Source organism: Nerophis lumbriciformis, linkage group LG33, assembly GCF_033978685.3.
Source record: "Nerophis lumbriciformis linkage group LG33, RoL_Nlum_v2.1, whole genome shotgun sequence".
NCBI lineage: Eukaryota > Metazoa > Chordata > Actinopteri > Syngnathiformes > Syngnathidae > Nerophis > Nerophis lumbriciformis.
In genome coordinates, this window is record NC_084580.2 from 4,704,008 (window position 1) to 4,715,868 (window position 11,861).

An 11,861-nucleotide genomic window follows, 5' to 3' on the forward strand; every position below is an offset into this window, starting at 1 on the left:
GTAATATACCAAAAAATCTACGGTTGTTGATTTGCTGTTAAAAAAACAAACAAACTGGCAGCTCAGGTGCCAAAATTTTACTGTAAATTTTTTTTATCTACTGTAAAAAAACAAATGTACATTTTACAGTAAAATTCTGGCAACTGAGTTGCCTTTTTTTGTACTATAAAAACAGCAGTACGGTTTTTCCATTTACAGTAATATTCACTAAATTTTGAGGTGAAATTATTGCCACTTATCATATTTTTTTTACATTTTAGTTTAAAAAAAAATCTACTAATAAAATTGCATTAAAACATTGTGTAATAATAGTATTCACTGTTAGAAGCGGCCCTCTGGGGCCAAACATAACTGCCATGTGGCCCTCAGTGAAAACGACTTTGACACCTCTGCGCTTAAGGGAATGCATTGAATTCAAAGGGCATTGTGTTTCATGTAGTTTACACCTTTTTAGGTCATTGAAAAGATTTCAGAACCTTTAACGTGTATCAGCAACCAATCATTTCAAACACGCAAATTCCAAAACAAATTGAAGACAGCAAAAGTTGTAACAAGTTACAGGAGTGTAGTTGGTAAACACCAGTTTACCAACTACAGACTTGTTTCGTTACTTCCACAATTTTCCAAAATTGTTTTAAAACATGTTTAACAGATTGGACAAATTCATAAACTAGGTGAAACACTTGTGTATACAGCCAATACGAATAAAGAGTCAACATTGATGGCATTAATCAAAATAGCGGAAGAGATTACCGATGCAAAAGATGGTTAAAAAAAAAAGTCTTCAGCAGCAGTATTTGAGAATTTAACAAAATCATTTGACACAATTAATCACAATATCTTAACTAAACATTTTGACTGGTCTTGAACTGAATAAGAAGCTACTTAACCAACAGAAAGCAATACGTAAAGCTCTGCAAACATATACATCTACAAAACTAAATATATTTTGCATCATACCCCAAGGATCAATACAAAATTGTTTAATCTCTACATAAGTGACATTTTTAAAGTTACTAAGGACTTAAAGTTGGTATTTGCAGACGATAAGCTGCGTTTTGTTCAGGAGAACACGGAAACTAATTCAGATAACAGAAGAAATTAACAAATTAAAGAGATGGTTTAACAAAAACACTATCGTTGAATCTACAACTACAATAATTCTATCTGGTAACAATAGAGAAAGACAAAAACAAAAATAAATTAAGTAAACATTGAAAGGGTCAAATAAATCAAATTTTTGTGTGTAATAATAGAGGACAAAATGAACTGGAAAATATGCAACATAAGGTGGCAAGAAATACATCAATAATGAATAAAGCAAAATATGTATTGGACAAAACACTCCATATTCTTTACTGTTGGCTCGAGTTGTATCTGAGTTAGTGTAGAAATATGGGGAGATAACATAAGTGCACTTCAATTAATAACTGTGTTACAAAAGAGGTCAGTTAGAATAATACAGTACCGGTACATAAATCCCTTATTGAATCAATAATATAAAAATTCAGTGATTTTATGCATTTGCAAATAGATACAATTATGCACAAAGCAAACTATATCCTACTACCCAAAAATGTACAGATTTTTTTTAAATAAAAGCTGGAGTTCTGCTAAGTATAAGTCAGTTAGCAACAGACACGGGAGCTTCAAATTTGATCATTTGATTTTATTCAGTGAATATGCTGTTAGAATGTTAGCACTGTAGCTCACATAGCTATGCTAATGTTACTACTGTTTGTTCTCCGATTTCATTCCTGAATGTTACGTTGGTGACATATATTGGAGAACTGCAGCGTTATAGTGTAAAAATAAAAAGTGGATAAAGTACACAATAGCACTTCCTGGGGCCGCACACTTGTTGACAAACACAGCATTAAAACTATACAGTCAAACAAAACAGCATTGTTACGTCTGGGTCGCATGTACATGTATATGCGCTGGTCGTTTCCCCAAGATGCAGATGGACGTCCGGAAGCAGTGTGCGGGTAAGAAAGATGATTTATGACCATAACAGGGTAAGAATACAAAAAATAGGAATGTGCCGCAGGGACGGGAAGCTATAGTAAAGCTTAGCACAAGACTAGCCAAAACAGGAACAAGAAGCAAGAATAACAAACACAACTTGTTGCGTGTCGCAAACAAAACTGCCAGGCAGAGTATGGCGTGAGGCAGGAATAAATAGCTCTCTGATTAGTGACCGGCCGCAGGTGAGTGTCCCGACCACTAATCGGAGGCAGGTGACAATGGCTTGGCAACAAAGAAACAAACCAGGGCAACGGATCATGACAAGCATGTTCTTCAAAAGCACTTCCTGAGAGGCTAGATTTTGGCTATCAAACTTCTAATCCTCTATTTAATTGTAATACTTAATTTAATACTTGTCTGAAATTGTTCAGTAGACTCACAAAGTCTCCTTCAAAGTATTTAGCAGGTGCTGCACTGAAGATGTAGCCTTTCTTTGGAATGATGACCCAGTGGTTAAAGCCATAACCACGGTGGACTCTCATAGGCACTGATTTTATAGTTTAGCACAGGGGTAGGGAACCTATGGCTCTAGAGCCAGATGTGGCTCTTTTGATGACCGCATCTGGCTCTCAGATAAATCTTAGCTGACTTTGCTTAACACGATATGTCAGTGTTTTTCAACCTTTTCTGAGCCAAGGCACATTTTTTTCATTGAAAAAATTCTGAGGCACACCAACAGCAGAAAACATTAAAAAATGAAATTCAGTAGCCGATATTGACAATAAAAAGTCGTTCTCGCATTTGTTGGATATGAATTTAAACCATAACCAAGCATGCATCACTATAGCTCTTGTCTCAATGTAGGTGTACTGTCACGACCTGTCACATCACACCCTGACTTATTTTGAGTTTTTTGGTGTTTTCCTGTGTGTCTTGCGCTCCTATTTTGGTGGCTTTTCCCTTTTGCTGGTATTTTCCTGTAGCAATTTCATGTCTTCCTTGAATGCTATTCTCCGCACTTGCTTTGTTTTCGCAATCAAGACTATTTAAGTTGTGTGGACGCACTCCTTCTTTGAGGGGACATTGTTGATTGTCATGCCATGTACGGATGTACTTTGTGGACGCCGTCTGCTCTACACGCTGTAAGTCTTTGCTGTCGTCCAGCATTCTGTTTTTGTTTACTTTGCAGCCAGTTCAGTTTTAGTTTCATTTTGCTTCAATGCCTTTTCTTAGCGGCACTTAGCGGCACTCGCCTTTTGTTTATTTTTGCTTTAAGTTTTGGATACCTTTTTTGCCTACACGCTGCCTCCCGCATATTGTAATCACGACAAACCATGTTCCCGACATCTACAAAGCAATTAGCTTTCCTGCTGCCACCTACTGATATGGAAGAGTATTACACGGTTACTCTGCCGAGCTCTAGACAGCACAGACACTCAACAATGGCACATTTTTTAATTATAGTTACTGGTTTGCAAAAAATATTTTTAACCCAATTAGGTGAAATTACATAATCTCTCACGACACACCAGACTGTATCTCACGGCACACTAGTGTGCCGCGGCACAGTGGTTGAAAAACACAGCGATAAGTAATGAATAATTCCGCTGGTAATCACAGTGTTAAAAATAACGTTCAACATATAAAACATTCTCATGCATTTTAATCCATCCATCCGTTTTCTACCGCAACTGTTCAAGAAGTCGCATTAATGGTAAGAACTATTTTATTCATTATTGGTTAGCTTCAGAATAACAATGTTATTAAAAAGAAGAATAAACTTATTATACTCTAAAAATGTTGGTCTAACTTAAAAATCCACGCATTTAGTTGTATTCAGTGTTAAAACATATTATATGGCTCTCACGGAATAACATTTTATAATATTTGGCTTTCATGGCTCTCTCAGCCAAAAAGGTTCCCGACCCCTGGTTTAGCACCTCTCTGTGTGCATTTTTTACTTTCCACCCACATTCTGAATGCTTCTGTATATATGTATATAGTATAATATTTAATATTTATACAACACATTCAGAACATTCGTTCTCAGGACTGGACTGTGCACCTTACCTCCTTTGGCACTATTTTTCTCTCCTTTCCTTCCTATGTTTTGCATATTTATAGACTGTCGCACTGATACTAGAGTTGCTTTTACGGTAATCGCATTGTACCTGTGTATAGTGACAATAAAAGGCATTCTATTCTATTCTAAGTATAACAGTTCATTAACCCCAAAACCTGTACCGGCTGTAACTCCAACATATTAAGTGCCTTAAAACTTAACACGTGTTAAGTACACGTCTGAGGATACAGAAATTGAATCTTGTTCTATAATTCTGTTGGGTCCTTGACTGTTGTTGGTCTAAATATCTAAATCAAGGATGCCTAAATTAGAGCCCGTGGGCCAAATTTGGCCCGTCGTGTCATTTTGTTTGGCCTGCCAAAGGGTGGCTACTTATTCATACTGTCCTCTTTCAAGCTGTTCAATCATTGATGGCATGTTCACAAGGCTACAATGTATGAAAGTCAAGCGATTTTACTGTAAAAATCTGGCAGCCCAGTTGCAAGAAATGTACCGTAAAATAATCAGTGGCACCATTTTTCCATTTACAGTAATGTTCTGTGAAAAAAGGAAAAATAGCAGGTCAGTCACCAGAATTTGGCTGTAAAAATAAATGTGGTACTGTTTTTCAATTTACAGTAATGCACTATAAAAAAAAAACGGTAGAGTTTTTTGTAAAAAAAAAACAAAAAAAAACGGGCTGGTCAGTCGCCATTATGTTACCGTAAAAATAACAGTGCTACTGTTTTTCAATTTAAAAAAAAAACTGGCCGTTTTGTTTAGTTTTTGACTCCCCCAGTTCCTGTTTTGAGCACCCCTGTGTTTGTGTTTTGGTTGCCATGGTTGTGTTTTGGTTGCCATGGGTGCAGACTGGTTTCACCTACCTCTGTTTAGTGTTCTGCACGCTCACCTGCTAATCAGAGATTAGTGCCCGAATTCTTAGGACATAACAACAGTGATACCGTTTTTAAATTTACAGTATTTTGATGTACAAACGTAAAAAACACTGTTAATTATACGGTAAAACTCTGGTGAGCTTCTGTTTTTTTACTGTAAAATCTGTAAATTAACTAGTTGCCATGTACTGAGCCTGACAATCTCTACTACCTTATATTTACATATGCGAGTATAAGGCTAATATATTTTTCTCCAAGATGGCGCCGCTGTAGCGGCTGCTGTTAGCAGGAGCTCTGTGCTCTTGTGTCATCATTTTGTGTTCCTGATGTTTCCCTCTTGTTTTCATGTGGGGTTTGTTTTTTTTGCCTTTTGGTTCGGGACCCTTTGGGACTGTGTGACAAGGGGTGGCACTTTCGTGACTTCTGCGTTGCTTTTTTGTGAACTTCTGGATCTTCCTCCCCGGGAGCCTTTTGGCCATGGAGACCAGCTGCTGGGTCTCTGCCACACCAGAGACCGTTTGGAGAGACTGGAGGAGATGCGGATGAAGAAACAGGGCTGCGGAGCTGGCGCTGAGCGCCGGGACGGACAATCTTCACAGTGTCTTGGCTGAATGAGCAGGTATCGGACGCCTCGGTCTCCTTGGACGTATCCTCGCTCATCTATGTGGACTGGACACTGGCCGAAAGTTAGTGGGCGGCTGAGGGTGGAGTCGGCTCTCTTGGTTGCTTTGTTGGATCTGCTCCTGTCTCTGGCCATGCTCCCCCCACCCCAGCAGATGATGGCGTGCAACACCACAGAGGCCACCACAGTGTATATGTTTTGTTTTTTGTTTTTTACTTTTGTAGCTGTGTGTAGAAATGGATGGTTGCATTAGGTCTGCTCTTTTAATGTCTTAAATGTCCTTTGTGTTCTTTGATGTTTGATATTTCCCTCTTACACACATGCTTATGTGTGCTATGGCTATGAGGTGTTTTCCCCCTTGGCCTCAGTCTGGACCCCCTCTCGAGGGGCCCAGGTTTAGAGTGAATTTTTTTTTTCTCTGCATGGTAAAAATCGCTCTTTGGCACACGGACCATTGACACATTTTCACTTTGGCCCTTAGGAGGTCTGTTTGGGCAAAACCTGATCTGTATGGCATCACTGGATAGCGATATTTTTGCTTTGTCCTTGTATTTGCAAAGCTTATTTTTCACTTGCTCAAACCTGCAATGAACTGTAAAATAAGTAAGAAGTTGTTTTTCAAATCAACTACAGTACATTTTCATTTATTATGTGCTCTTTCTAGTTTGCAGATCGTACTGTATATTGTGCACTATGCGTGGATGCTGACATTTTTTTGTGACATGTCACTATGTGATAGAAGCAACACATAAAAAGTTGTGTGTTTTGTACACTAAGACCAAAAGACCTAGTGAGTGAATGGCTGCACAGTGCGTCTAACTCGAAGCAGTAGGCTGATTATGTTTTGTACTCTTATATAATATTTGTATAATAATCTACATAAATGCAAATGACTGGCCAAGAAAAGCAATGTTTATTAAATAAACAAGGATACAAAAAATAAATACGTTTTTGATGGTTGGTTTCAAATAAACAAAATAGAGATGAATGTGTCAGAATGGCAGGGTTCATTCGTACTTAGAAAGTAAGCAATTCACTGATTTTCGGACAGTTCAAAGAGACAAGACAATGTCAGTGAGTGAGTTTTGTCGAACAAGTCGAGTCAGTCCAGCCTGTCCACTCGCTCCAGGCCGACCGCACCAGCGAGTCCCTGGAGCGGACTCTCAGCTTGGTGATCTTGAGTGGTATTGTGATGGTTGAGGAGCTGTCCTGATGACAATGGAGCTGCGTAGACAACAAAGGAGTGGTGATGGAGACAAACATTTCCAAACTAGCTTTGTATGTGAAACTGATGCTCACCTCGCCGTCGTCCTTGCGCTCATATTGAATTTCGTGCTCCAGGCTGAAAAAACTGTGAGGCATGGGCCAGCTGGATGGAGGCCGGATGTTCACGTTTATGTCTGAAGACCCCTTTTGGCAGCTGACTATCTGAGGACTATCCGGTTGAACTGGGTACAACAGAAAACAGTCACAACATTTTTGTACTCGGCGTGCACAATACTGACACTTAGTCTAAAACTAAAACACTACTCATACTCCAACTTGTGCAAACAATATTACTGATAATAATCGTGTTGATGTTGCCATTTAGAAAAACATTTTATTATGTGCAACATTACCTTTACCTCAATATTTGATTCTAATATTAAGTCTAATACTATGACACTAATATCTAATACCATACTAGTAACGAAGAACAAACTGATTCTAATGCTGGATGTAATGACGTACTTTACTGATACCAACACCAAAAATAATCATTTGACACTCACTAATATTGATACTATTGATTCTACAATTTTATAACAACTTTCTATGTAACTACAATCACAATTATACTAAAGCAACTATTACTAGTAAAGATTACCAAACCATACATCCTTATTTGATGATTCTAATACTGATAATACTGTACTAACAATAGCACATGCTAATACGTGATAGTAATACTTATCCCCATATTCCACTATTACTATCAATGATAATTTGATACTTACAATAAAGCTGAAACTTGTATTTATTTATTTTTAAAACACGAATACTTTAATACTGAAGCACCAACTAAAATACTGCTGCTATATTACAAAATATCGTCACATACTAACTCGAGGACTTTGATACTCAGAATTGTACAGAAATGTCATATTTACTACTAATGCAACCATTATTTCACTACTGCTGCTAAAGGTAATATTACTAAATATACTTACTCAAGATTATACCTGACTGTAATGCTGATGCGGTTACTAAAATGATATCTTACTGTTTCTGATGCCAACACCAACACTAATACAGCTCTAATATGTACTGCAAGCACCATTATTAATTACTAGTAAATATTATGAAATAATACCCTGCATCCTTTATATCTGACTGGAGTACTGGTACAAATACTGTGCAAACACCAACAATAATACCCTTACTAAAATGATACCATGCTGATGTCTGATACCACAACAGCACTAATAAATACTTAAACATGATCAAACAATACCTTAAAAAAGGGGTCACAAAACCTTTTGACTCTGGGGCCGCATTGGGTTAAAAAAATTTGGCCGGGGTCCGGGTTGTGTGTATATATATATATATATATATATATATATATATATATATATATATATATATATATATATATATATATATACATTCCGAGGATGATAATGTCACTTTATCGATGGGAAAATGCATTTTTAGACAATATGAATTGCCTGAGCGGCTAGGAGGCACCAAGAGTAACAAGCGGTAGAAAATGGATTAGAAAGTACAGATTTAAAAAAATTATGATTTAAAAAAAACATTTTTTTTTCTTTTTTTTAAACTTGGGACTTCCTGCTGGCCAGATTTTGGACACTGGCGGGCCGTAGTTTGGGGACCCCTGCCTTACAAGCTTCATATTTGTTTTTAGTATGTTCAATAACACTGTACTAATACTAAAAATAATACCTCCTAAAGTTCCTAATAATGGCGAACACAGTAGTCTACTATTATTGCAGAAATACTGATAATAAAATAATGCCTTACTGGTGTACTAATACAGTACTATTATTGAAGTAATAATACTGATAGAAAGAATATCATCTCATTAATATCTAATAGGAACACTGTACTAATAAGAGCACTAACAATGATGATTGAACAGCGACAATAATGCAAATACTATTGCTTATATATACAGTACAGGCCAAAAGTTTGGACACAACTTCTCATTTCAATGTGTTTTCTTTGTTTTCATGACTATTTACATTGCAGATTGTCACTGAATGTATCAAAACTATGAATGGACACATGAGGAGTAAAAAGATGAAATAACTGAAAACATGTTTTACATTCTAGTTTCTTCAAAATAGCCACCTTTTGCTCTGATTACTTTTTCGCACACGCTTGGCATTCTCTCGATGAGCTTCAAGAGGTAATCACCTGAAATGATTTTCACTTCACAGGTGTGCTTGAAACTCATTGAGAGAATGCCAAGAGTGTGCAAAGCAGTAATCAGAGCAAAGGGTGGCTATTTTGAAGAAACTAGAATATGAAACATTTTTTCAGTTATTTCACCTTTTTTTTGTTAAGTACATAACTCCACATGTGTTCATTCATAGTTTTGATGTCTTCAGTGACCATCTACAATGCATTAGATGTGAAGGTGTGTCCAAACTTTTGGCCTGTACAGTATAACTTATAATTTTTTATGCTAATGCTATACCACACCCACTATAAAAAAGCTTTCATAGTCTTCTTACTATGAGTACTAGACTACTTATATTTAAGATAATAATAACAATGACTTGTTTCATGACGTGAAAAACAACCTATTAGTAGTGATTAGTGTTGTAACGATACCAATATTTTGGTACCGGTACCAATACTAAAATTATTTCTGTTCTTTTCTGTACTTTTCTAAATAAATATAATATTATTTTAGCAAAAATTCTTAGGGTACATTAAACATGTGTTTATTATTGCAGTTAAGTCCTTAAATAAAATAGTGAACATGCTAGACAACTTGTCTTTTAGTAGTAAGTAAACAAACAAAGGCTCCTAATTAGTCTGCTGACGTATGCAGTAACATATTGTGTCATTAATCATTCTATTATTATGTCAACATTATTAAGGACAAGTGGTAGAAATTTAATTATTCATCTCCTTGTTCATTTATTGTTAATATCTGCTTACTTTCTCTTTTAACATGTTCTATCTACACTTCTGTTAAAATGTAATAATCACTTATTCTTCTGTTGTTTGATACTTTACATTAGTTTTGGATGATACCCCAAATTTGCGTATCAATCCGATACCAAGTTGTTACAGGATCATACATTGGTCATATTCAGTCCTCATGTGTCCAGGGACATATTTCCTGAGTTTATAAACATAATATGAATTTTTAAAAAACAAAAGAAGATGTTGTAATGCCAAAAAATATTGAGGTAATCATAGTAGTATCGACTAGATACGTGCCTGTACTTGATATCATTACAGTGGATGTTAGGTGTAGATCCACCAAAGGCGTTTGTGTAGTGAAGCATGTTTAGCTATTCCTCGTCCTGCACGGATGATACTTGTAAAAAACGTACTTTATTTGTGACCATGGAGGCGAGGATTAGTGATTTAGAAGTAGTTAAAACACTGCCGACGGCGGATGGACGTTAGCCGCTAGCCAGCTAGCTATGTCTTAATGCATCTCTTCCTGAGGGCGTTTCAGTGTTATAACTTCACCTTTATCGTTAGTTTTTAAACCAAAATGCGTCCGTTCTTCCCTTTTCTGTCTACACACTGTGTCTGCTTGTAAGTACTCCGTGATTGTGTGCCGTCGAACATGCTCGTCTGCTCGTAAACCAGCAATGTCACGACATGACTTCTATGCAGGCGCGGGGGGGTCGCGGGACCGGTACGTTTCAGAGACGGTATCGTACCGAAAATGATTCATTAGTATCGCGGTACTATACTAATGCTGGTATACCGTACAACCCTAGTAGTGATAGACTTTGTGGTTTGTGTGAAATCATAACTCACTGATATCTCTCAGATAAAATTTCTTGGTCCTCTGGAGAAAAGTGTAGTCCTTGATGGCCTCAACTGTGAGCTCAAGCCTCGATCTCTCCTCTGCAAAGGGTTTGAGGGAGTGGGTCAGGTCAAAGTGGAATCTCTCATCCTGGCTCTTGGTGGTGCCCTTGAACCACTGACACTCGTTGCCTCCGTCATGACTGATGGGGGGGGGGGCATTGAGACAAAAGATGTTGGAACTCGGCCTACTTTGCGTTCTGTAGCCATAAAGTGTTTGCCTACCAGTTAGGGCCCAGTCCAAGGCGCACGGCTCGATACTTCTTATGGTGCCATATGCAGTTAAAGGTGCAGTAATAAGACCTAGCACGACAGCTGAAAAAAGAATCTGTAAAAAAGACACACAATCCAGGGGTGAAAAAAACCAAAAAACAAACCAGTCATAGAATACTGTCACTTTTCATCGCACCAAGCTCTTCCTCTTCTTCCACCTCCATCAGGAGAAAAGTGGATGCCGTCTCCCCCTCACTCAAGCAAGTGTATTTTCCCAGCATGGGCTTGTCTACATATTTCACCAGTAGATTCGGACCATCCGTCGAGATCCTGCCATTAAACTCCACGTCCTGACCTTCAAACGTCCATGTGACGTCATTTTTGGTTGTCGTGCCGCAGGGCAGCGTGACTGCATCGGTGCTGTTCCTTTTAGCTACGACATCTGCAGGACGCCACAAGAAAAAAGACTCGTCACTGGCACATCAAAGAGACGAACGAATAACGTGTAGAACGTACAGCTTTGAGGGAAGTCCTCCAGTCCTTTTGCTCCCATCAGGCTGATGAGCCCAAGTATCAACACGGCTTTCTGAGGAGCAGAAATACGAAATATTTAAATGAGAAAACTTTGAGCAACTATGCTATAATCGGACTCATTGATTGTTCTTTCATGTAATTTGTTCTGAATCAATTAAAAAACAAACAAAACAAAAATGATCATTCATTCCAAAACAGAAAACAATAGTGGGCCATCTAACGCCCTTCCTTACCATTGTGGTGCAACAACACTGGCAATCAATCAAGAGCAGGAGTCCAGCTGCAGTGACACTAATGGCCGTATGCAACAAATGGCCAAAGAGGTTCATTTTTATACTTTTGCATATTTTTGCACCCTTGCGTGGGAAGGGTGATAGGGGAAGAGTGATAGGGGAGGGTGGTTTCGAACAAGATAATAAGATAAGAATGGCTGATAAGTGATTCGTACGTCTTCAGTGGAGTGCGGGCTTACCCTCAATTGACGTGCTATTCTGACAGATAATAATAA

The 11,861-nt window shown here is 37.8% G+C and overlaps 1 protein-coding gene across 1 annotated transcript; it reads right to left on the bottom strand.

Annotated features, from left to right (window-relative positions):
* Positions 1-6,554: 6,554 nt before the first annotated feature.
* il12b2 (interleukin 12B 2) lies at positions 6,555-11,625 on the bottom strand. Its single transcript, XM_061928953.2, has 7 exons — positions 11,587-11,625; positions 11,336-11,405; positions 11,016-11,261; positions 10,832-10,934; positions 10,559-10,749; positions 6,848-6,996; positions 6,555-6,772 (listed from the first exon to the last, which is right to left on the bottom strand). Exons 1-7 carry the CDS (start codon positions 11,587-11,589, stop codon positions 6,620-6,622), a joined length of 915 nt encoding a protein of 304 aa, XP_061784937.2. The 5' UTR covers positions 11,590-11,625; the 3' UTR covers positions 6,555-6,619.
* Between the last annotated feature and the right edge of the window lie 236 nt (positions 11,626-11,861).

What these genes read in the sequence shown, in the direction of transcription:
- il12b2 (XM_061928953.2), bottom strand. An exon ending in GGAGGACTTCCCTCAAAGCT is followed by an intron (nt 11,262 to 11,335) that starts GTACGTTCTACA and finishes GGCGTCCTGCAG; the next exon opens with ATGTCGTAGCTAAAAGGAAC. An exon ending in CTTGGACTGGGCCCTAACTG is followed by an intron (nt 10,750 to 10,831) that starts GTAGGCAAACAC and finishes CCCCCCCATCAG; the next exon opens with TCATGACGGAGGCAACGAGT.